Genomic DNA, 26,001 nt, shown 5'->3' on the forward strand with positions numbered 1-26,001 from the left:
TGCCACAGTGGGAACCGCACCAACACCCACCGACCATGCACGCAACCTGGGATTCATCCTGGACTCTTCACTATCAATGACCCAGCAATTTAACGCCATCTATTCCTCCTGCTTCAACAGCCTCTGCATGCTTCAGAAGATCTACAAATGGATCCCCACTGAAACCAGGACGGTCACTCAGGCCCTCGTAAGCATCAAACTGGACTACAGCAATGCCCTCTACGCAGGAATCACGGCCAAGCTCCAGAAAAGACTGCAACGCATACAGAACACCTCCGCACTCCTCATACTGGACATCCTCCGCCACATCACAACCCACCTGAGAGACCTACATTGGCTACCCGTCAACAAGAGAATCATGTTCAAACTCCTCATCCATGCTCACAAGGCACTGCACAACACTGGACCAGAATACCTCAGACAGCTCTCCTTCTACACCCCGACCTAACAGCTTCGCTCTGCCAACCTTGCCCTCGCCACCATCCCACGCATCCACAGAACGACAGTCGGTGGCAGATCGTTCTCCCACCTCGCTGCCAAGACATGGAACACTCTTCCCACCCACCTGCGACAGACACAGGACCTACTTACCTTCAGGAGACACCTCAAGACATAGCTGTTCGAGCAGTAGCAGCCACCCCACCCCCCCAGCGCTTGAAACCCTCATGGGTGAGTAGTGCGCTTTACAAATACCCTGATTGATTGATTGATCTCGCTGAAACAAAGAAAAGGATTAAGTCATCCATAACTCAAGAACAAAGTAAGGAAAAATGTGTACAAATAAATGCAGAAAGAGGTAAAAAAGCTCAAAATCATAATGCAGTCTGCAGTTAATAATTTTATTAGCAATAACATTATTCAGAGAATGGTTAGGACAAAGTTTTTGACACCAACTGTTAAGGGCTATATAACTCAATAATAAATTAGCACTCACTATTCTCCTTTTAATCTTTTCATATTACACATAAAGGATACGTTTTTTATGCACGTTACTTTAGGATTTATCATAAGACTTACTCCACATTCACAACGTTTCATGTTCAGATGATCATTAAATCATGGTTATTCAACAGCTGAAATTTTAACACAAACACTAGCCTGCCAATCCTCCCTTTTCTACTCTTCCCCTACTCGTATTTAAATCACTTTTATTGGACAACTATAAAAATATAATAGGGAAAGCTGCCCTGTTAGTTGTGTTTGTATATCCCAGTCTTTTATGAAATATATTTTATTGTCCTCGGGGGATTCCAAAGGATATTAAAGCCAATTTTTTATGAAATGGAAATTAACTTCAACAGTTAATTTCACGGGGGGTCCAATTCTTTGTGAGTTATGCATGTGTCATTTAAACAATTCATTTTTCTAGTCTGGATATGGCATACAATTCACACACAGTACCTTATTAAAGAATAATGGCATAGTGCACAAAGATGTTAATGCAAATGCAAATCTTTTAATGGACAGCACTGTACTCTAATACCTTCCTATTTTCATCACAAAAGAAATTTACATGAAGATGAATCAAATTTGTGGCACATATTCTACTGCATAAAACAAAGGCATCTTAATTCCTTGCGGATATTTTAGCACCTGCACATTTCTTAGCTATACTAATTATCCACAGAGTTTTAAAATTACCTGGATACATTCCAGCTGTATCTGAATTTTCAAGAGCACTGTCAAATCAAACAAAGTGCATAGTTACGTACAGAAACAAGCAAAGGAGGGCTCAAGAATAGGTGTGTAAAAGTGCCGAAACCCTGTCATCTGTATACAAAAGGGCTGAAAAGCACAAATTGCAGCTGAAGAGGACTGTTTATGAGAGGGAAAAAAAGACCCTTGATATTTCAATTAGCATGTTTTCTAAATATTCAGAAATGCTGAAACTAAATACACTGAGTATGGTTTGATGAACTTTTTCCACATTTCTGGCATTAGTCTATTAAGTATTATTATGGATGTTTTTTATTGTCCTCAGATTTTACCTCTTTGTTCTGCATAGAACTGAAAATAGTTCCAGAGATTTACTCATATCATTCATAGTACCTGGACTGATTTTAGCTATGTGATCTCCCGGGGCAGACTTCTTCAGTGAGAACCAACACCCTTGCAAACTTTACTACTTCAAATAATATCCTTTGCGTTCACTTTTACTAGTTTAAACTTCAAGTAGCTTCAAATAACTAAGGATCAAGGGAGAAACACTGGAAGTAAGCTGGGTCCTAAAAGTAGCAGAAGAACTACTGGTAGCTGGAAAGCTGCAACAGGCAAATGGTGAACCATTCTAATGAAACTAAGAAATGTTTAATTTTCAGATTGATGCCTGCTGCAGCGAACAATTAAATACATGTTTGTAGAACTCTCAAGTTACCATCTGTTTAAACATTTAAGACACTCACTTTTTCAGCCATTAGGTGCTCCAAAGCAAGATCTAAAACATTCAATCACAATACCTCTGCATTTCAGTACCTACCACTAAAAAAGGAAACTTTCCAGCTGCACACCTAATGATTTCACACATTCGCATTATCAACGTTGTCAATAAATAATACTTCAATGAGAAGAAATAGTCCTGTTGATAGAATATTAACAGTTCTTCACAGTAAATTAAGTAGGAAATTAAGTGGGATCATCTTCCATAAGTCAAAGATCATGACACTACCTAATTGTAATCATTTTCTCTTCAATTGCTTGAAAATTAATATGAACCCCCCTCCCACCCAGCCTTAAATAAACTATTAAATATTAGTTTTCTTAAAGGTAAAACACCACACTAAAGATTTGAATGTGGCATTTATAAACTCTTCTTTGGATATAAATTATTTAAATCACTGTACGTTACTACTCATAGGTGAGCTGTAAAGAAAAGCATCCCTGCATGAGTTCTTCGATGTCGAATGAGATTAGAGCTGCAAGTGAAACATTTCTCACACTCCGGACACTTGTAGGGACGTTCTCCATTATGAGTCCGCTGATGAACGATAAGACTCGAGTCCTGAGTAAAACGTCGTTCACACTGAGGACACTTGTATGGCTTCTCCCCTGTGTGGATCCGCCAATGCTTAAGAAGTGAGTATTTGTTCTTAAAGAACTTTGTACACTCACTGCACTGATAGTCTCTCTCACTCAAATTAGTTTTCTGATGCATGACAAGCTTGGATTTTTCAGAAAAACTTTTTGTATAGTCTGCACACTTATCTGCTTGGTGCGTCCCTCGAAATACAGGCCAATTAGACTGGCTACGATCCTTGTTCATGCACAGATTGCGGGCCAGAGGATTGTCCTGTAAATGTGTCCTGAGTTGAATACTGGGTTCAATCCACTCACATAGGTTCCTTTCACAGTCAGACAATTTGTATTGTCCAGCTCCTGTATTTTCTATTTCCCTTTTGATGCTGAATTGCCCTTTTATTTGGTATCCTATGTCATTGTTTTGGGGAAGACAGGATTCTAGGAGCTCATCTTCTTCAACAATTCTGTTGGCTGACCAAAGACCTGCTGGAGAAAGCAAAAATCCAGTCACACAGATTTAAAAACTGGATTAATGACTACAAAAAAAAATATATTTTGACTGCGAGTCTTAAGACATTATACTGAAAGAAAAAAAAAACATGGGGACATCTCCTTCACGTATAAGTACAAACCTGATCGATTTATTTCAGGTAGTGAAGTAGGAGACTGCTTTTCAAACATTTAATTAGATTTTGGAAGTACACTCGTGGGCTTCAAAGGAAAGGACAATTAAGCAACAGTGGAAAACACAAATGAATGACAGAAGGCAAGATCTCACTTGAACACTGCTTCCCCCTAAATATTCTTATGAAAATATAAAATCAAATAAATATGGTCAGAGGTGACACTCATCACATTTTCAACAATATTTAACTAAGTGATTACATAAAAGAAAAAATACTGATCACATTCTCTTCAAAGGAAGAGAAAACAATCTTCAAAACTACAACAAAAAGCTATTTAAAAACAGAAAGTCGACCATCCTTAAGTATTCTGGAGACGTCATTCAACAAAAAGACAGATTGTGCCTTTAAGAACCCAGAGACCACCAGTATCCCATCATGCTCAGCAGGCGGCAGTTGTTTCAGTTCTTTTTGAGGTGATGTGTGAATGATATGTATATCTCATAGTTACCTCTGTCTACTTCACCAGGGAGTAGGGAGGGTTTATGACTTCAACGGAGATTCCCCTACAAGACAAGTAGAGTTACAAGTAAGAAACTATTTCTTCTCTCGTAGGGGGATCACCCTTGAGAGTCATAATGACTAAATAGAGTAGCAAGCCCATCCCCCACCAAGAGCGGTGAAAAAGTCAGAGGAACAACTAAAGTAGCTAAGTAGTTATCTAAGTAAATACATTTTGAAGGAAGGCCTGTACTACTTGAGCATCTGCCCTAGCATCAGAGTCCAGGCAGTAGGGTTTGGTGAATGTGTGAACAGATCTCTATGTGGCAGCCTTGCAAATATCCGCTATAGTCATATTCCTCATTAAAGCTGCTGTAGGCACTTTACCCCTAGTGGAGTGAGCTTTTGGTCTGGCTGTTAGTGTCTTGTTAGCTTTTTCATAGCACAAAAGGATACAGGAAACTATCGGGAAATTGACAGTTTAGAAGTGTCTAACCTTTTACAGACAGGACCATAGTTGATAAACAATTGGTTAGATCTGTTGATGTCACATATCTTGTCCAGCTAAAATTTCAAAACTCTCCTCACACCTAGGGAAAAAAGTTCTTTCAGCAGGAGTACGAGGATTCAGAAAGAATGTTGGTAATGAGATGGTCTGGTTGTCATGGAAATCCAAGAAATCCTAGGGAGGAATTTCAGTTGAGTCCTCATGACCACTTTGAAAGACTGTGCAAGGTTTGTGAGAGCATAATGCTTGGATCTCACTAACCCTGCAGGGTGATGTTATTGCTACTAGAAAAACTGTTTTCCAAGAAAGATGTTGCAGGGCAGCTTTCTGAATGGGCTCGAAAGGGTCCTGCAAAAGTTGTGAAAGGGCTATGTTGAGTTCCCAGGTGGGTGAAGGACGCCTAATGGGAGGACAAACCTTCAACCTTTCTAGGAAATCCTTTATAATAAGAAGCATTTTGAAAAAAGAGGTTTGTGAAGAAAATTTTCTGTAGGCAGTAGGGGATGCCACATGAACCTTTATGGAAGAGAATTGCAAGCTAGATTTTGCCAAGTGTAGGAAGTATGGAAGAATTATATCTTGGTAAGTTGTAGGGTCAACGTTTTTGGAGGAACACCAAATGCAAAATCTCTTCCACTAGAAGGCATATGCGGAACGGGTGGAAGGTTGTTTGGCCTCCTTCAGTATCTCCATTCAGTGCAGTTCAAATGTCCTTACTGCACTAGCTCAGGAGCCATCCTGGCAAATTTGTGGAGTGCTTCAGGTGTACCATCTGGCCTTCGAATTTCGTTAGCAGGTCTGGTCTGCATGGCAGCTTGAGATATGGATGCTCTGACCGATGAAGGTCTGTAAACCACCACTGACGTGGCCCATCTGGAGCTATCAGCTTGGCTCTCGAGTGGGACAGCTTGATGAGGACTGATGGAATCAGGGGAATCAGCAGAAATTTGCTGGACTAGTCGATCCATAGGGCATTCACCAGAGTCCATGGTTGGTAGTACCTTGAGGAGAAGTCGCAGCATTTACTGTGGTGGTGAGCAAATCAATTGTTGGGGTGTCCCACAGTTTGAAAAAGTGTTTAATGATGTCATCGTGCAAGACCCATTCGTGGTTTTCTTGCAAAGCTCTGCTAACAGTGTTTGCTTAAGCATTCTGTACCCCTGGAAGGTGAGTAGCTGTGATTCTTGGGTTTCGTGCCATCAGCCATTTCCAAATTGCCTGGGCCTCGTGTGACAAGGGCCAGGACCTCGTTCTAGCCTGCTTGTTGAGGTAGTACATGGTGGTTGTGATGTCTGTCTGAACAAACAGGGTCTAGGTCTTAAATGACAGGCAAAAAGCTTTGTGCCCTAGACGAACTGCCTGGAGCTCGAGGAGGTTGATGTGATAGGTCATCTCTGTCTGAGACCATGCGCCTTGAATTTCCAAGTAATCCATGTTGGCTCCCCATCCCTGAAGTGATGCAACAGTCAGTATGGTCTGAGAGGGTCCTGTTGGTGAAAAGGCATTCCTTGAAGCAGGTTAGCTACAGAGCACAACCATTTCAGGGAGTGCTTTGCATGAAGTGACAGTTTGATCCTGACCTCCCAATTTCCTGTTAGTTGGTCCCACTGGTCCTTGAGAAATTCTTGGAGAGGCCGCATGTGGAGACAGGCATTTGGAGTGAGGAAGATGCAGGACGACATCGAGCCGAGAAGAGACAATACTGCCCTCACCATTGGATGAGAGACTTTCATGAGAGAGTGACATTTCTGAAGGACTGATAAGCGTCTCCCCTCCAAAGGACACGCTCTTGCCTGAATGGTGTTGATTGAGGCCCCCAAATAATGCAAAGTCTGAACGGAGGTCGGTGTTGGTTTGTTGTAGTTGACATGAAGACCCAACCGTTGAAAGAGATCGCAGATCCAGGTGAAATGGAGCTGGGCTTCCTGAAAAAGTGACACCTTTATGAGCCAGTCGTCTAGGTATGGTTAGTCGAAGACACAATGTTTTCTGGGGTGGGCAGCTACTACTGCCATGCACTTCGGGAATGTTCTGGATACTGACTTTAGGTTAACTGGAAGAACTTTGTACTGATGGTCATCCTGGCCTACCATAAACCTCAAGAACTTTCAATGTCTTCTTGCGATTGGTATATGAAAATACACAAGGCTGACTGAGAAGAGCCAATCGCCCTGGTGTAGTTGGGTATAGATTTGATGTAAGACAGCATCCGTAACTTTTCTCGTTGAATCCATTTGTTTGCAAATTTTAGGTCGAGAATAGGTCTGAATTTGTTCTTGCGTTTTTCCTGTACCAGAAAGTGTATGGATAAATGTCTGCTCCTCGTTGATGGTGATAAACTAACTCCACTGCCTGTTTCTGAATTAAGACTTCTGATATTACATCTGCAGGTGGTAATTGGGAGGCTTTGGCGGTATAGTCGGTGGAGGACTTTTGAACTTGAGACAATAACCATGCCAGACAATATTCAGTATGCATGCATCTTTTGTTATTTCTTGCCACTCTGCCCAAAAATGGGAAACACTTCCCCCTACTGGAGTGGGTAATGGGAGAGAGGGAAGGAAAGATTCAAGGTTTCATGCTGATTGTAGGTTTTCATTTTTGTGCTGGCTGTTTGGGTGGGGGGGGGGGCTCTTCCCTAGACTGCCTTCCTTGTTGCGTATAAGGCAGTTGCTTTTGTTGCTGCTGACCTTGATACCAGTGAGGGGTTTGAACCTTCTGAGGGTAGTAACTTTGCTGGTAGGGCCTAAATTGTTTTCTTTGTTCTTTGGGCCTCTCTAGGCCAACTGCCTTGAGGGTGTCCATCTTGGATTTCATCAGGGCCATTTCATTGTCGGTGTGGCTGCCAAAGAGGGTAGATCCTGAAAAAGGCAGATTGAGAATATGGTGGTGTGGTTCCCGTTTCAGGAATGTAAGGCAGGAGAAGGCTTGTCTGCACAAGGCCACGCCATGACAATACTCGTGTGCCGCCAATACAGAGGAATCAGCTGCTGCCCTGATTATTTGGTTTGAGACAGTCAAACTTTCATTCACTACCTCCAGAAAGACTTCACGTTTGTCCCTGGGCAGATTTTCAGCAAACCTTAACACAGACTCCCATAATGCCCTATTATATCTGCCGAGAACAGTAGCTGCACTAGCTGCTTTCATGGTAGTCGCTGCCATGCTACTTACTTTGCAGCCCACAGAATCCAACTTTCTGCTTTCTTAGTCTGGTGGCACCGAAGAGGCAGGAGTTGGTATGGTCTTTCTTGGCCACCAGTATGACCACGGAGTCTGGAGGAGGGTCTCAACAGGGAAAGAGTGTATCCTGCTCTGGAGGTCTGTACTTCTTTTGCAGCCTCGGTGGAGCAGACTTTGTTGAGGCTGGGGTCAAGAAGAGTTCCATCGCCCTGAACTAAAGGAAGGAGTGGTCTGGATGCTGTGCATTGTTGAAGTGTCTCAAAGATCAGTGATGTAGAAGGAGTAGGCACTGTGAAATAATCTGGGTCGAGGCGGTGAGTCAAGAAGAGAAATAGTTTATTTCCAAGAAAGACCGGGAGGGAGACACCACAACCGCTGCTGCCTTCTCCACGCTTCGTTTCTCCCTCTGGTTCTGTTCCACGTGCCCACACGCTGGAATCCTCCTTCGCACGGCACGTGGAACAGAAATCCACCAGGATACTACACACCCCCCTTCCCTCAAAATAAAATAACAACATCATACAATACATGAAAACTTAACCTAACATGAATAGATATATGATGAATAGATGTAATACATTGATACATAATAACTAATCGTAATGAATAAAATTATTGATAATACAACAAAGTATACTCTAAGCAGAAGCAGCTTGCCAATGTTACTGTTCGACAAAGTCATCAAATCTCTTAGGCCTTCTCAACACCGATTTGTCCCTCACCTTCACACCTTCATGCTCACTCTTAATCAATGGGTGTTCACTAGTACTGGTATCATCATCTACATTGTTTCCCGATTTGTTTTCCATACTCAACAACTTCTCCTGACTAAACCATACAGGCACCTTTTAACCTTGCCACGGTTCCACACATTACCATCACTCAGCAACATGGCATACTTGTACACTTTTCTCACCTCCAAAGGCTCTGAAAATTTAGACTCCCCTTTAGCTGTCCATGCGCCCTTCATTATTCGCACCCAATCACCAACTTTGTAATCACCAGGTATTTCACTCATGTTAAACTTCTTACTCTCCACACCTTTTGAAAACAATGCCCTCGGTTTTCTACCTCTCATGACCTTGAATGGTGACTTCCCCGTCAAACTATGGGGCGTAGTGCGGTAAGACCAAACTAGGTGCTTCACTGCCTTCCGCCAATGTATACCATTATAGATCGCTAATTGCAGCCCCTCTTTCAGCGTCCTGTTCCACCTCTCCACCAAACCATTACTCTGTGGGTAATAAACCGATGCTCTGATGTGCTCTATGTCAAATTTGCATAAAAACACTTTCATAACATTTGATACGAATTGCACACCATTGTCTGAAACTATCGTCTCAGGGATTCCTTCTGAATCAAATAAATCCGTCAAGAACTCCATAACACACACAGTATTTATGTTTTCTACAATTTTCACGACCAGCCACCTGGAAAAATAGTCCACAACCACCAAAGCATATTTAGGCACACTTCCCAAAATATTAAACGGACCCATATCATCAATGGCAATTTTTTTCCACGGCCCATCCGATTTGTCAGACACAACAAGATCACTTTTAACAACCTTTTGAGACTTGTCTCTCCATGCACACAACACGCACTCCCTCACATGATGTTCCACATCCCTATCAAGCCCTGGCCACCAGTACTCCGATCTGACCCGCCTTTTTGTTGCGCTCATTCCAAGATGGCCCTCATGAGCCAATTTCAACACTCGTTCCCGCAAGACAGTAGGAACCACCAACAGCTCACCTCTGAACACCACTCCATTCACCATACACAACTCTACACTAACTTGACAGAACTACTCTACATCGCAAGAAGCACCACCTCTATTTGGCCACCCTTGTCGGCAATAACCCATCACTTCTTACAGCACTACATCTTTTTGAACCTCAGACACCCATTCTTCATGTGAGATTCTGCCTTCTGTCACACATCCTACATCCACACCTACAGAGGCTATGAGTTCATCAAGTTCAGGTTCACCCTTTCCACCCAGAACTGAACGCACAGGTAGCCTGGACAGACAATCAGCCAACACATTCTTTTTTCCAGGAAAATACACCAAATCATAATTGTACTCCAACATTCTGGCCACCCAACGAGCTATTCTAGGTGTGGCCCTACCCGCCCCCTTAGTCGAAAATACTTCTACTAATGGACGATGATCAGTACGAATCACGATTTTAAAGCCAAGACATACTTGCGGAAATGGTCAACACCCCACCAACACGCCAATGCCTCCTTTTCGATGGTCAAATAGTTCATTTCTGACGAACTCAACGGTGTGGAAGCATATGCAATTGTCACTTCTTTGCATTAATACTACTCCCAGCCCCACGGAACTGGTGTCTGTATTGATAATGATCTCATCCCTGGTGTCAAATGGTTTAAGAGCTGAGGCAATCTGTTTCTTCAACAAACAAAACTCCCTCTCACAACTCTCGCTCCATACAAATTGCTCCCTCACGCATAACAACTTCCTCACGTGTACAGTCTTGTCGGCAAACTTGGGAATAAACTTTGAGTAATATTCCGCTAGACCTAAAAACGACCTTAATTGATCTTTGCTGGCTGGAGAAGGCTACTAAATTAAGTTTAGGCGAAATCCCATCTTTGTTAATGCAATGACGCAAATACTCCACCTCCGGCACACTCAATCTGCATTTCTCCAATTTGATCGTCAGCCTGCTCTCTCTTAAAACACTCAACACCTTTCTCATAGCTCCATCATGTTCTTTCTGGTCTCCACCAAACACCAAGATATCATCTTGAAAATAAGTAACACCTGAGATATCTTTAAGTAAATGGTGCATTGCCCGTTGACAAACTGACGCCAACCGAAAAGCATGCGCTTAAATCTGTATGCCCCCTCTGGAGTAATGATAGAGGTTAACGCTCGTGACTCAGGATGGTGATACGCAGATGATAAGTACAAGGTAGAAAATACACTTGCCCCCCTTAACTGTGGATAACATTTCACCAATATTGGGCAGATGATGTCTATCCACCCATATAGCAGCATTAAGATCGTGCAAATCCACACACAAACGCATGTCACCATTGGCCTTCTTAGCAATCACCACTGGCGCCAACCACTCAGACGCTTCGATTTCTTCAATCACACCTTGCTCTGACAACTTGGATAATTCTTGTCGTAATTGTTCCTTCATCACAATAGGAACGGGACACAGTTTATGCGCCATAGGTACAGCATCCCGCTTCAAAACGATTTTATGCATAAACCCCTTCAACTTTCCTAACTTATTACTAAATACCTGAGGGAATTCCTCTACAAAGTTGGTCCTTTGCACCATGTGTACATTAGACTTCGAACCCAATACTTGATCAGGGTGATTCGGATAAAGAATTATGCCGAGGTCTTTTTGTTGCGGGCAACCTAATAAATTGGTACCCTCCTCCACAAAATATACTTTAGACTTGACAACTGTCCCTTGGAATTCTAGTGAAGCGTCCATATACCCCAAAAGCTCAATGGGTTTGTTACCATAAGCTAGCAAACGCACATCGGGTGGTTTAATACCATGCGCCGGAAAACTAGATATGTTTTCTTTTCCAATCAAAGTATATCTTGCCCCTGAGTCAGCCATCACGAGCATATCTACCCCATCAATTTTAATTATGCAGTGCGGACCACTGGAACTCACACTCCCAACATCCACCACCTGCAAAATAAATTGTTGGGTGTCAATGTCCTCACTATCAGTTCCCACTGAATTGATTGCTCCTCTACCCCTCCTTGCGCTCATCTGCTTCCCTTTGCACACTCTTGCTAAATGTCCCTTGGACTTGCACTTCCTGCACACTTGCCCAGCCGCAGGACAGCAAACATCAGTCACTATGTGCCCCTTAAAGCCACATTTATAACAAATAATATCCTTTCTCCCATCCATCTTCGCAGAAGTTCCAAATAGATCTCTCTTTTTGAACTTAGAATCTTCTGCATTGACCGCATTCACAGCTCCTGGCGTGGTAGATAGTTCCTTTAAGCCATCATTCGTTATCTCAATTCTTTTAATAAAGTCTATGGCTTTTTATAATGTCAAATCTTCTGTATTCAACAATTTTTCTTGAATTTTTTTATCATTGACTTTCAAAACCAGTTGGTCTCAGCATTTCATCCTAAAAATTACCATAATTGCAAGTAGCTGCCAAAATCCTCAAACTTGCCACATAACTTTCAACAGACTCTCCTGGCAATTGGCTCCTTTTTAAAAATTTAAAATGCTCCACAACAACATTTTTCTTCTTTCCAAAATTGGAGTTCAACTGTTCCATGGCAACCTCGTATTCATCCTCATTCTGGTCTTCATCCTCATAAGGATATGGTAAATGTTTCAAAATGCGCCTTCCTTCTGCACCCAAACAGTGCTTCAACATAGCCAATTTTCTGGATGCCGTGAATGTATCTCCACCCACAGCCAGGACATACGCTTCAAAACCATCTTTCCAGTCCTCCCAGGCTATGATGGGTTCCCTAGGGGTGTAAAAAAAATAAACTTGGTGCAGTAAATCCTTCCATTTATTTATTTTTTATTTATTTTTTATACATGGACATTTGTCAAAAACATTTCCAGGCTCTTAGTACTCCAAAAATAGTACTTCCAGTTGCTTAAATAACAAAAGTCTAGCTCCAACCCCTTCAAAGATTAAATTGTTGCCAGGATATATGATAGCTTTGCTTGAAAAGCAGTCAAATCAATAGTGTCTCCAGTTGCTTAGCAACTAACCTGGGCTTGAAGACTTTCAGAGAAAGCTACTCACGGTTGCAAGGCAACTACAACCCGAAAATTTTTGCCGTTGAGGAAAACCTTCAGAAGAGGCTTCCCATTGTTGCTAAGCAACACTCCAACGCAACAAACCTTGCTGCTGCCTTGCCTTGGGACGGAGTTAATTACCATATGGAGCCGCCAAACGAGGTCAAACAGCTGCTCCACAGGATCGCGTCGAAAATTGCCTTTCCGGGACTCTGCATCCCAAAGATCAATCGTTGTTGTCTCTCCTCCCGGTCAGCACTGCAGCATACTACACCCTTCGTCGCCAGTGAAATAATCTGGGCTGAGGCGGTGAGTCAAGAAGAGAAATAGTTTATTTCAAAGAAAGACCGGGAGGGAGACACCACAACCGCCGCTGCCTCCTCCATGCTCCGTTTCTCCCTCTGGTTCTGTTCCACGCGCCCACACGCTGGAATTCTCCTTCGCACGGCGCGTGGAACAGAGTCCACCAGGATACTACACACTGCCATCTGGGTGTTTAGTTTTGATGCTCCTTTCACCAAGACTTCTTGAAAGGTAGTAATATTATCTATTGGGGAGACTCTAGGTGGTGGACAACCTGCTAGTATGGGAGAATCACAATGAGAATCGTGGTGATGTCGGATGTACTGATCTACGGCGCCTGTGGTGTGAACGATGGCACGTTCTGGCACGTGATCTCAGCCTTGGAAGAGATGGTTCTGCGGGTGGTATTGGCGCTGAAAGCGGAGGTGGATAAGGTGGTGTCGGTGGAGCCAGAGGTGGTGGTGGCAGAGATGGTGCTGGTGCAGGTGGGTCCAGCAAGACTATTGAAGAACATGGGGAGTACATTCTGGAATAATCAGATCCAGGAGATGAAGAAATGCAACTCCTCCTCCTCTGATGTGTTCTTGACATCGATATGTTCTTCGACGTCGACCTCCAGCGATGTCTCAACGTCGATCTGCCTCTTGATGTTGATCTCCCCTGCCGGCTCAATGGCGAACCACTCCTCAAAATTGATAAGTCCCCACACCTCAACCTACTCCTCGATGTCTCTCTACGTTGGTGTGTTGACGGCGTTATGAGCCATCAATGTCAACCTACCCTACCTCAACGTCAATCTCCGTCTCTTCCTTGAAATCGATCCAGCCCTTGAGGGCAAGCAGATCGGTGCTTATCTCCATTTCGATGCTCTCGACATCAACAGGAAATATGTCTTTTCCTGACTGGAAACCCCTTTTTGGACCTTCCATGTCCTGCAGAGGTAGATGGCAGAGCCCTGGTAGAGGACTGACCCTCTCCTCGGCTTGAAGTCCCACCTTCAGACTGAGTCTGCTGCCTGTGCCGTTCTTCCGTGCCATGAAGGCAAATTTTCTCACTTTTCCTCAGGGTACACCTTCAAATCTTCCTGCAGTAATGACAACTCTCAGGAACATGCCTTGTTGGAAGACAAATGATACAGACTCCTCGCGGGTCTGATTTGTTCTTTTTTTCCTCCCACAGGCACATGGGTGGGACTATTCAGTGCTTATTACTATCAATGGAGATCGCCTATGATAGAAGCAGAATCATCCTTCATGAGAATTCTGATGAGATTTCTCTTAAAACTATTTCAATACGCACACTAAGTATATTTTGTTTTATACTGGACAAGAGATAAAAAAAATACACTGAAATATGAAGGTTTTTTTTTTCTTTACATCCAGGATTGTATGTTACAAAACATACAGAGCAATACACTTATTGAACATGTGCAGATAATACATCACAACTGTTTAGAGAACAACGGTTGCAGTTGCATCTCTAATTGTTATCTCACTCTGTACGTAGGAAAATATTGCATAACACTTGTGCTATTTGGCTATGGTGCACAAAACTTCCCTAACATTAGCTCCATCCTAATTTGCTTGACCGTGGAGAGTTTGGTGAAGATCAATCAAAGGGACAAAAAGTTACAGGGATTGTGGGGGTTCCAAAAGTACTAAACCCTGTGGTTATTTCATTGAGAAATGGTATATCACACCTACAGCCAGAACAGCTGGATGTTCACCAAACTTAGATGAGGGAATATTAGATTGGTACAAAGCAGGGCATGGCTACTCAACACAAGCAATGTGCCAAGCTCAACAGTCCACAATGCTCAACTGTGTAAAGCCTTTGGAAGTGCGCAGTTGCACTACAAGTTTTTTTTGTTTTTATTTTTCCCCAGAATTCTTGACCAAAGAGGGTCTTTAAAATTCACCTATCCAAAACAAATTGCGTGTTTACAAGATTAATAGACTAATCTGAATCCCACAACCAAAAAGAGAACTTTTTTTTTTTTTAGGAATCAGCTATTCTGGTATCATCCCATCCACATCTACCTTGCTCTGCAGTGATGCAAAAGCATACTCTTTCAGTTGCTGCCAGTCCCTGCTGAGAATCCAAATAAGACCAAGGGAAAACAGTTCCCCTTGTCCAATCAGATATACTGCCCAATTTTGGATTGACAGAGCTAGCAAATCCAAGATGGCCCGGCTGTGAAGATTACTTGGACCACTGCTTTCTTCCCTTTTTTAGTTTGTTAAAAAAAAAAAAAAACACTCAATGGATTTTCGCAAAACAATGAAGTATCAAATGAAGGATAAGAGATTCTCCTCGATTAAGTTAGGTGAAAAACCATCTACCTGGTTTTCTGCTGCAGGCACAACAAACATTTCCCTAAGGAACTGACATTAGGTACAGCATAAATATGAAAGATTCTTAACAAAACTCTCCAGGATAGAATCAATGTAGTTGAAATAACTTTAGAAAAGGTCCCCTCAATTTTGACACCTGTCAGTCAAGGTATTCAATACTGAAGAAATGCCATTCATATATGGAGACCCATGGACCTTACATATCGGCGGAACAATACCCAAGATCATTAGAGTGCTTTACAAAAGTGACTCAGTACAGGGCAGGAACACATAAGCATTAATAAGCAGGTGTTCAGTAGCACCTTGACAACTGAAATCCAATAGATACAGAGATTATTTATACACCATTATATATATATTAGTTAGGTTAAAAAGCTAGGCAATTTAATGGCAGAGGAAATTCATATTGATTAGAAGATCTACTATTGCAATTCAGGTAAGAAAATGAAAAACAGTTCCAGTTAACCGTTCACATAGCGCTTAAGTTGCATTCTAGTGAGAAAATGGAGGGAAGAGCCGTTAGCGGACAAAGAGTTGTCGTTTTCTTTTGAGCTCCTGCTTTTCCAGACTGATCCAGTAACACCGCAGCTGCCTGGGTTTTGCTGCTGTGGATTTCCCGACCGGATTTTTCCCACGCAATGGTCTCCCACCAACAGAAGCCCCGTCCACGTCAGGACCTACTTAATGCAGGCCGCAGTGCAACCATGCAGCAGAGGCCTGCAGTGGGCACGCTGTTGGTGCGACAAAGGCCCACCAAAGGCAAGCCCATCTGTGTCCGTCCACGCCTGGACCGCGTCAAGAAACACGGGCCCTGGCCCTCCCTCCCCTTGAAGATTCACCATCACCAAGCTCTACACCCGACGTTGCAACAAAACATTGCCACTGCGCTGACCCATGATAAACATTAGGACCCTTTACCTGCACCCACTGCCATTTCACCTGCCACAGCACACACACCAGCCCACTGACCAGCCCCACCCCGAACACACCACAGACACCAACTGAACAAAAACACCAACTTGCATGCACCCATCTCAACACACGCTCACTATGCAAGCATTCCACTGAATTATGGGACCTCACACCACCCTCGCACCCGACAGTCTTTCTCACCGAGACCTGGCTCAACCCCACATCCGACCTAGACACTGCCACAGCGATCCCCAACAGAGATAAAATCACTCACCAGGACCATACCAGCAAGCCAGGAGGAGGAACAGCCATCATACACAAAGCGACCATACAGTGCACCATCGATAACACCACCATCCCCATGGAACATCTCTACTTCAACCTTCACATGGATGACAAAGCAACCATTAGAAACACCCTAGTAAACTGATCCCCCCAGGCCCGCGCTCCAGCTTCTGCAACACCATCACAGACTTCATTGCACCTCTAGCATTAGACTCTAAGGACTACATCTTCCTAGGTGACCTAAATTTCCACATCAATGACCCCAATGAGAACTACAATGCACACCTCCTCGACATTATGAGCAACCTCGGATTGACCCAGATCGTCCATGACCCTAAACATTCCGCAGGACACATGACGGACACCACTTTCACCTCTAGTACCTGCGCCATATACAGCCATGTTACAGAACTCGCATGGACCGATCACTCCATCATGCACTTCAGCATCTCCAGCCCCCGCACCTCCACCCAAATGATGACCAGCGCTCCCCCACCGGATGTGGAACAAAATCTCAGAGACCAGCTGGGCTGACACCCTCAACACCTCCAACCCCACTACCGCCACCAACCTTGAACAGGGAGTGAAAAACTTCAACGCCCGATTCACCAACAGCATCGTCACCATCAAGAGCAACATCCATAGAAAATCCTCTAAAAAGGCCAGCTGGTACACCCAAGAACTCAGAACAGCGAAACAAGACAACACACAGCTGGAGAAGAGATGACGCGCCAGCAAGGGCTCCTCTGATGGAGCAGCCTTCAAGACCTCCCTCAACCTGTACCACCGGCTGCTGAGGGCAACAAAGAAGACAGCCCTTACCACACACATCCAAACCAGTGCTAACAACATCAAATGTTTCAATATCCTTAAGGAATTCTCCAAATCAGCTGCCAGCAAAAACATCACACCCTCACAGTAGTTGTGTGACAACTTTGCCCACTTCTTCCACTACAAGATCGCAACCATATACAGAAACTTTGAACCCCAACCCACACCTACAGACATCCTTGACAGATACGCCACCACCGTAATCAACACAAACCACATACTGACCACCTGGAACATCCTCTCCACCCAGGACATCACATCCACCATGAAATCCATCCACTCAGAAGCTCCCAGAGACCCATTGCCGCACTACATCTTGAAAATCAAAGGATTGGCCAGGAACTCACCACCCTGTTCAATACCTCTATCAACACCGCAACATTTCCTGATGCCTGGAAACAGGCCGAAGTCAAAGCACTACTCAAAAAACTCTCCGCCAACCCCAGTGAACCCACAAACTACCGACCAATCTCCCTGCTCCCATTCCCATCAAAGGTACTGTAAAAAATCATCAACAGGAGCTTTGATCCTTCTAAATCTCGTGCAGCTTTTGACACCGTATCTCACCACATGCTAATCGAAAGACTCCACCACGTCGGCATTCGAGGGGATGCGCTCAGATGGATCCCCACTTTCCTCACCAGAAGAACCCAGAAAATCTACCTCCCACCTTTCATCTCTGAACCCAAGGAAAAACACCATGCTCTTGACCCCACTGGCCAATATCATCTGATCTCACTGTCTCAACATAATTTCCTACGCAGATGACACCCAACTCATCCTCTCACTCACCGACGACCCCTCCATCATCAGAACCAGCTACCACAGATGCACGACAAGCTTCACTGATTGGATGAAGAACAACTGCCTGCAGCTGAACACAGACAAGACGGAAGTACTGATCTTTGGCAACAGCAGCAACACATGGAACGACTCCTGGTGGCCATCAGACGTAATACCCACACCAACTCCCCCGACCATGCCAGAAACCTCGGAATCATCATTGACAATAAGCTCACATTGAAATCCCAGATCAACGTCGTCTCCTCCGCCTGCTTTCTCACTTTGCACGTGCTACGTTAGATCTTCAAATGGCTACCTCTACACACGAGACGCACCGTGACACAGGCCCTCATCACCAGCTGAATGGACTACGGCGACACCCTCTGCGTAGGAATCGCTGTGCATCTTCTACAGAGACTTCAGACCATACAGAATGCCACAGTCAGACTCATCCTTTGCCTCCCCCGACAAACCCATATCACACCCACCTCAGGTAACTTCACTGGCTCCCCGTACAGAAGAGATGCCAATTCAAGCTGCTGACCCACGCACACAAGGCTCTATACAACCAAGGACCTGCGTACATTATCCACCGCTTGAACCACCACCAACCATCTAGAAGACTATGCTCTGCCTCCCTTTCACTTGCCCATACTACACCATCTAGCGAAGCAGAAGTGGAGGACGCTCCTTCTCTCATGTTGCAGCAAAAACCTAGAACAGCCTCCCCACACACCTCCAGACCATCACCTCACTTCTGGGATTCGAATGGCCCTCAAGACCTGGCTGTTCCAATAAACCTTCGGGACCTGCAAGTGCCTGGATACCCAATCGGGTGATTAGCCAAGCTTTATAAATCCTGATTGATTGATTGAAATCATACAAAGAGGAGATGGAGTGGATGGAACAGGGTTTCATAACTTGGGTGCACATTCTAAGAACAAATTGTTCATGCTGCACCTTTTGTTGAAGACCGGATTTCAAGAAGAAGTGTGTTGGAACTGTTGAATTTGTGAAAAACACTTGAGATCTTTAACTTCTGGCTGGATAATAGATTTGTGGCGTAACAATGTATGCACCATGCAAACCTGTTTGTATGTGCATCTCCTGCTTCAATAAGGAGCCAGCTTACCTACTGCTGTAACAGTGTAATGGGATGACGGCATCCAGTCCCCAGGATCAGTTAAACTGTTGCATGTAAAGAAGCCTTAAGTTGGGCAATGGGAATAATTTGGAAGTCCGAAAGAGCGCCAAACTTGCATTTCAGTCTAGGTAATACCAACGCTTCTATCACATCCTTGAAATCCTGTTCTAGGAGGAAAGGTTTGATGCCTCTGATTCTTCTCAATTGAGGATTAGCACTGTTGGCCATGTTGTTAATGTGTTCAGTAGATTACGTTGGTTATCTAGAGTGAATCCTAAAGATTTGGTACTCTCATTAAATGTTGGACAGCAATCAAATATGATGCTAGAGTCAAATCATTTCTGAACTGTGAGGGACCATGACTGATGTGAGATGAGTAGTAAGGAAAATGTCACTTACCCAGTGTACATCTGTTCGTGGCATTAGTCGCTGCAGATTCACATGCTGTGCATAGTCCGCCGTCTGGTGTTGGGTCGGAGTGTTACAAGTTGTTTTTCTTCGAAGAAGTCTTTTCGAGTCACGAGACCGAGGGACTCCTCCCACTTCGGTTCCATTGCGCATGGGCGTCGACTCCATCTTAGATTGTTTTCCCCGCAGAGGGTGAGGTAGGAGTTGTGTATGCTAATAATAGTGCCCATGCAATGGAATAAATACGTATGTACAAAATGAAGGTTTAATGTAATATATTTACAAGTGTACAAATGTTCAAATCTACTTCTAAACAGCTACAGGCTCCCGGGGAGGAGGGTGGGCGCATGTGAATCTGCAGCGACTAATGCCACGAACAGGTAAGTGACATTTTCCGTTCGGTGGCATGTGTAGCTGCAGATACACATGCTGTGCATAGACTAGTAAGCAGTTATCTCCCCAAAAGCGGTGGTTCAGCCTGTAGGAGTGGAAGTAGTTTGAAATAAAGTTCTTAGTACGGCTTAACCTACTGTGGCTTGTTGTGCAGATAACACATCTACACAGTAGTGTTTAGTAAACGTATGAGGCGTAGACCATGTTGCTGCCTTACATATTTCGGTCATTGGAATATTTCCTAGAAAGGCCATAGTAGCACCTTTCTTTCTGGTTGAGTGTGCCTTTGGTGTAATAGGCAGTTCTCTCTTTGCTTTAAGATAGCAGGTTTCGATGCACTTTACTATCCATCTGGCGATACCTTGTTTTGAAATTGGATTTCCTGTATGAGGTTTTTGGAAGGCAATAAATAGTTGTTTTGTCTTCCTAATTTCTTTTGTCCTGTCAATGTAGTACATTAGTGCTCTCTTGATGTCTAATGTATGTAGTGCTCTTTCAGCTATTGAATCTGGCTGTGGGAAGAACACTGGTAATTCCACTGTTTGGTTTAAGTGGAACGGTGAGATAACTTTTGGTAAGAATTTTGGATTTGTTCTTATTTTTGTGTATTTTAATAAATGGTTCTTGTATGGTAAACGCCTGTATTTCACTTACTCTTCTTAGAGATGTGATGGCAATGAGAAATGCAACTTTCTACGTTAAGTATTGCATTTCACAAGAATGCATGGGTTCGAAAGGTGCACCCATGAGTCTTGTCAAGACAATGTTGAGGTTCCATGAAGGAACAGGTGGTGTCCTTGGTGGTATAATTCTCTTTAGGCCCTCCATAAACGCTTTAATGACAGGTATTCTAAATAGGGAAGTTGAATGAGTAATCTGCAGGTAAGCAGATATTGCTGCGAGATGTATTTTTATGGAAGAGAAAGCTAGATTTGATTTTTGTAAATGTAGTAAATATCCTACTACATCTTTTGGAGATGCATCCAATGGTTGGACTTGATTATTATGGCAGTAACAAACAAATCTTTTCCATTTACTTGCATAGCAGTGTCTAGTGGATGGTCTTCTAGCTTGTTTTATGACCTCCATACACTCTTGTGTGAGGTTTAAGTGTCCAAATTCTAGGATTTCAGGAGCCTAATTGCTAGATTCAGCGATGCTGGGTTTGGATGCCTGATCTGTTGTTTGTGTTGTGTTAACAGATCTGGCCTGTTGGGTAGTTTGACATGAGGTACTACTGACAGGTCGAGTAGTGTGGTATACCAAGGTTGTCTTGCCCATGTTGGTGCTATTAGTATGAGTTTGAGTTTGTTTTGACTCAATCTGTTTACTAGATATGGAAGGAGAGGGAGAGGGGGAAAAGCGTACACAAATATCCCTGACCAATTCATCCATAGAGCATTGCCTTGAGATTGCCGGTGTGGGTACCTGGATGCGAAGTTTTGGCATTTTGCGTTTTCTTTTGTTGCAAACAGATCTATTTGAGGTGTTCCCCAAACTTGGAAGTAAGTATTCAGGATTTGGGGGTGAATTTCACATTCGTGGACTTGTTGGTGATCCCGAGAGAGATTGTCTGCTAGCTGGTTCTGGATCCCTGGAATAAACTGTGCTATTAGGCGAATGTGGTTGTGAATTGCCCAATGCCATATTTTTTGTGTTAGGAGACACAACTGTGTCGAGTGTGTTCCCCCCTGTTTGTTTAAATAATACATTGTAGTCATGTTGTCTGTTTTGACAAGAATGTATTTGTGGGTTATCATTGGTTGGAATGCTTTCAACGCTAGAAATACTGCTAACAATTCTAGGTGATTTATATGAAACTTTCTTTGATGTACGTCCCATTGTCCTTGGATGCTGTGTTGATTGAGGTGTGCTCCCCACCCTGTCATGGAAGCATCTGTTGTTATCACGTATTGTGGCACTGGGTCTTGGAAAGGCCGCCCTTTGTTTAAATTTGTACTGTTCCACCATAGAAGCGAGAGGTATGTTTGGCGGTCTATCAACACCAGATCTAGAAGTTGACCCTGTGCATGTGACCATTGTGATGCTAGGCACTGTTGTAAGGGCCGCATGTGCAATCTTGCATTTGGGACAATGGCTATGCACGAGGACATCATGCCTAGGAGTTTTAATACCATCTTTGCGTGTATCTTTTGTGTTGGATACATAGCTTGTATCACCTTGTGAAAATTTTGAACCCTTTGTGGACTTGGAGTGGCTATCCATTTTGTTGTGTTGATTGTCGCTCCTAAGTATTGCTGTGTTTGACACGGCAAAAGGTGTGACTTTGCATAGTTGATGGAGAAACTCAGTTTGTAAAGGGTTTGTATAACATAATCTGTGTGCTGTGAACACTTTGTTAGCGAGTTGGTTTTGATTAACCAATCGTCTAGGTACGGGAACACGTGTATTTGCTGCCTCCTGATATGTGCAGCTACTACTGCTAGACATTTTGTAAAGACTCTTGGTGCTGTTGTTATTCCGAATGGCAACACTTTGAATTGGTAATGTATTCCTTTGAATACGAACCTTAGGTATTTCCTGTGCGAGGGATGTATCGGTATATGGAAATACGCGTCTTTTAGATCTAACGTTGTCATGTAGTCTTGCTGTTTCAGTAGTGGTATTACGTCTTGTAACGTGACCATGTGAAAGTGGTCTGATTTGATGTAGGTGTTTAGTGTTCTGAGATCTAATATTGGTCTCAGAGTTTTGTCCTTTTTCGGTATTAGAAAGTACAGTGAGTAAACTCCTGTGTTCTTTTGTGTTTTTGGTACTAATTCTATTGCGTCTTTTTGCAGTAATGCTTGAACTTCTAGTCCTAGAAGGTCTATATGCTGTTTTGACATATTGTGTGTTTTCGGTGTGACGTTTGGAGGGAGTTGGAGAAATTCTATGCAATAACCATGTTGGATAATTGCTAAGACCCAAGTGTCTGTTGTTATTTCCTCCCATGATTTGTGGAACTGGCTTAGTCTTCCCCACACTGGTGTTGTGTGAAGGGGTTGTGTGACCAGTGAGTCACTGTTTATTTTGAGGGGTTTTGGGACCTTGAAACTTTCCCCGGTTTCTTGGGAATTGGCCCCCTCTGTATTGGCCTCGAAAGCCACCCCTTTGATATTGTCCCTGGTAGGTAGGTGGTCTTGTTTGTGAGGTGCTGGCTTCTGTGGCTTGACCTCGAAACCCTCCTCTGAAAGTTGTTTTGCGAAATGTGCCAAATGTGCCTCTCCCCTGCGGGGAATAGAGTGCACCCATGGCTTTGGCTGTCAGTGTCCTTTTTTAATTTTTCAATTGCAGTGTCCACTTCTGGGCCAAACAATTGCTGTTCATTGAACGGCATATTGAGCACTGCCTGTTGTATCTCAGGTTTGAAGCCAGATGTGCGCAGCCATGCGTGCCTCCTTATTGTCACAGCAGTATTTATTGTTCTTGCAGCTGTATCTGCTGCATCCATAGAAGAACGTATTTGGTTGTTGGAGATATTTTGCCCCTCTTCAACCACTTGTTTCGCTCGTTTCTGGAATTCTTTGGGGAGGTGCTCGATGAGATGCTGCATCTCGTCCCAATGGGCCCTGTCGTATCGCGCTAGGAGTGCTTGCGAGTTGGCGATGCGCCACTGATTTGAAGCTTGTGCTGCAACCCTTTTCCCAGCTGCATCAAACTTGCGGCTCTCCTTGTCCGGAGGTGGTGCGTCGCCTGATGTCTGCGAGTTGGCTCTTTTACGAGCTGCTCCTACGACTACTGAATCTGGTGTCAGTTGTGACGTAATAAAAGCAGGGTCTGTGGGCGGTTCCTTGTATTTTTTCTCCACCCTTGGAGTTATTGCTCTGCTTTTAACAGGCTCCTTGAAAATCTGTTTAGCGTGCCTTAGCATTCCCGGGAGCATGGGAAGGCTTTGATAATGGCTGTGGGTGGAGGACAGGGTGTTAAAGAGGAAGTCATCCTCAATAGGCTCCGATTGTAGAGATACATTATGAAATTCGGCTGCCCTAGCTACCACCTGTGCATATGCTGTCCTCAGGTGGTGAGGGTTTAGTCGGGTACGACTCTGGACTATTGTCCGATACTGGAGCATCATAGAGGTCCCATGCTGCCTGATCATCCTGGCTCATGGTGGTATGAGCTGGTGATTGTGGTGGAGTCTGTGCCGGTGATACATGAGTTGACTGTGGTGGAGAGGGTGGTGGAGTTACCCTCTTTACCACCTTTGCTTGTGGTGGCTTGTCTTGTTGCTGGAAGTCAAGTTTCCTTTTCCTTCTGATTGGGGGAAGAGTGCTGATTTTCCCTGTACCCCTTTGGATAAAGATCCGCTTTTACGTGTGATCTACCTCTGTAGTTTGTAATTCCTCCTCAAATCTGTGTCTTTTTAGTTGGGAGGACAGTGATTGTTCCTCTGAGTAGGAACTGGTTTTTGGTTCGGTTGCCGGGTGTTTTGGCACCGAAACCGTGTCTTTCGTTGTTTTCGGCTCCAACGAGATCTTTCTCTTTTTCGGTGTCTTGGCCTCTCGGTGCCGACCATCTTCGGTGCCGCTATCTCTGTGCCGAGCAGTTTTGGTGCCGCTGTATCTGTGTCGAGTAGCTTCGGTGCCGCTATCTCGGTGTCGAGCCTTTTCTGCACCACTCTCTCGGTCCCGAGAGTGTTGCGTGCCTGTGTCTCGACCTGAGTCGGACGACTTCGGCACCAGCTCGCCCTTTTTCGGTGCCGATGGACGGTCACCTACTTTATGGGTTATGCCATGGCCTGTTGGCAGTGGCGTCCCCTGGGCTTTGTCTGTTTTCTCGTGTGATCTTTCTTTCGACGTCTTACTCACGGTTGGTTGCTCGTCGACGTCGAATTCTTCAGAATCCGAATCGCGGATGGAGAAAGTTTCTTCTTCTTCCTCCTCCTCGAACCCTTGTTGTCCTGTCGGCGTGGAAGCCATCTGCAACCTCCTGGCTCTTCGGTCCCTGAGCGTTTTTCTCGACCGAAACGCGCGACAGGCCTCACACGACTCTTCCTTGTGCTCGGGGGACAGGCACAAGTTACAGACCAAATGTTGGTCTGTATAAGGATATTTACTGTGGCATTTAGGACAGAATCGGAACGGGGTCCGTTCCATCAGTCTCGATGTTGCACGTGGTCGGGCCGACCAGGCCCCGACGGGGGATCGAAAATACCCCAAAGGGTTACCGGAGCTCTTTAAGGCTCGGTGTCGATTTGCCCTAACTATCCCAATACCGAACGAAACAATACCGACAAATTTTCCGTTGATTCTGACTAACTTTCCGACCCGAAACACGGAGCGAAAAGGAACACGTCCGAACCCGATGGCGGAAAAAAAACAATCTAAGATGGAGTCGACGCCCATGTGCAATGGAACCGAAGTGGGAGGAGTCCCTCGGTCTCGTGACTCGAAAAGACTTCTTCGAAGAAAAACAACTTGTAACACTCCGACCCAACACCAGACGGCGGACTATGCACAGCATGTGTATCTGCAGCTACACATGCCACCGAACCTGTTTTTTCTATGGTTAAATTTTGGATGGCGATCAGTCATCCAGAATTAGAGCCTGCGCTACAAGCGCCACATCGGCTGGAGTGGAGGCTAGTAGATAAAGACGGATTTCTTTAGAATATTGGTGGTATGATTAGGCATGCTCTTTGATGGTGTTGCTCAGTACAGCCGCCACCCCCCTACCAGCACCGCCTTCCCAGCAGCGCCTCAGCGTTTGCCCTGTGGCCACTCACCCAGGAGGGTGGGCATCTCCTTCGCCCCAGACACCTCAGCCCCTGCCCCTGTCACCCCTGCTGCCCTCAGTGAAGAGGCCATTGACCTCCTCAGGTCCCTCACTGTTGGGCAGCTAGCATTTTGAATGCCATCCAGGGTGTAGAGAGGCAGTTGCAACAAACCAAGGCATACCTGGAGGGCATTCATTCTAGCCAGGAAGCCCACCAGCAAGCTTTTCAGACTCTGGCCTCAGCACTGATGGCATC

At 44.4% G+C, this 26,001-nt stretch overlaps 1 protein-coding gene across 6 annotated transcripts in view; it reads right to left on the minus strand.

Annotated features, from left to right (window-relative positions):
- Positions 1–822: 822 nt before the first annotated feature.
- LOC138246155 (zinc finger protein 514-like) overlaps positions 823–26,001 on the minus strand; it is a 105,340-nt gene continuing 80,161 nt past the window's right edge. For 4 of the 6 annotated variants that reach the window (XR_011194232.1, XM_069200442.1, XM_069200438.1 and 1 more), the window contains one exon: positions 823–3,501. Coding sequence is in view for 4 of the 6 variants with exons in the window: in XM_069200442.1 (XP_069056543.1) it covers positions 2,849–3,501 (653 nt within the window). In the remaining 2 variants the exon portion in view is untranslated. The remainder of the gene's footprint in view (positions 3,502–26,001) is intronic. The other 2 variants (XR_011194233.1, XM_069200440.1) reach the window with 1 other exon arrangement.

This window comes from Pleurodeles waltl, chromosome 7 (genome assembly GCF_031143425.1).
Source record: "Pleurodeles waltl isolate 20211129_DDA chromosome 7, aPleWal1.hap1.20221129, whole genome shotgun sequence".
In the NCBI taxonomy this organism is placed as follows: Eukaryota; Metazoa; Chordata; class Amphibia; order Caudata; family Salamandridae; genus Pleurodeles; species Pleurodeles waltl.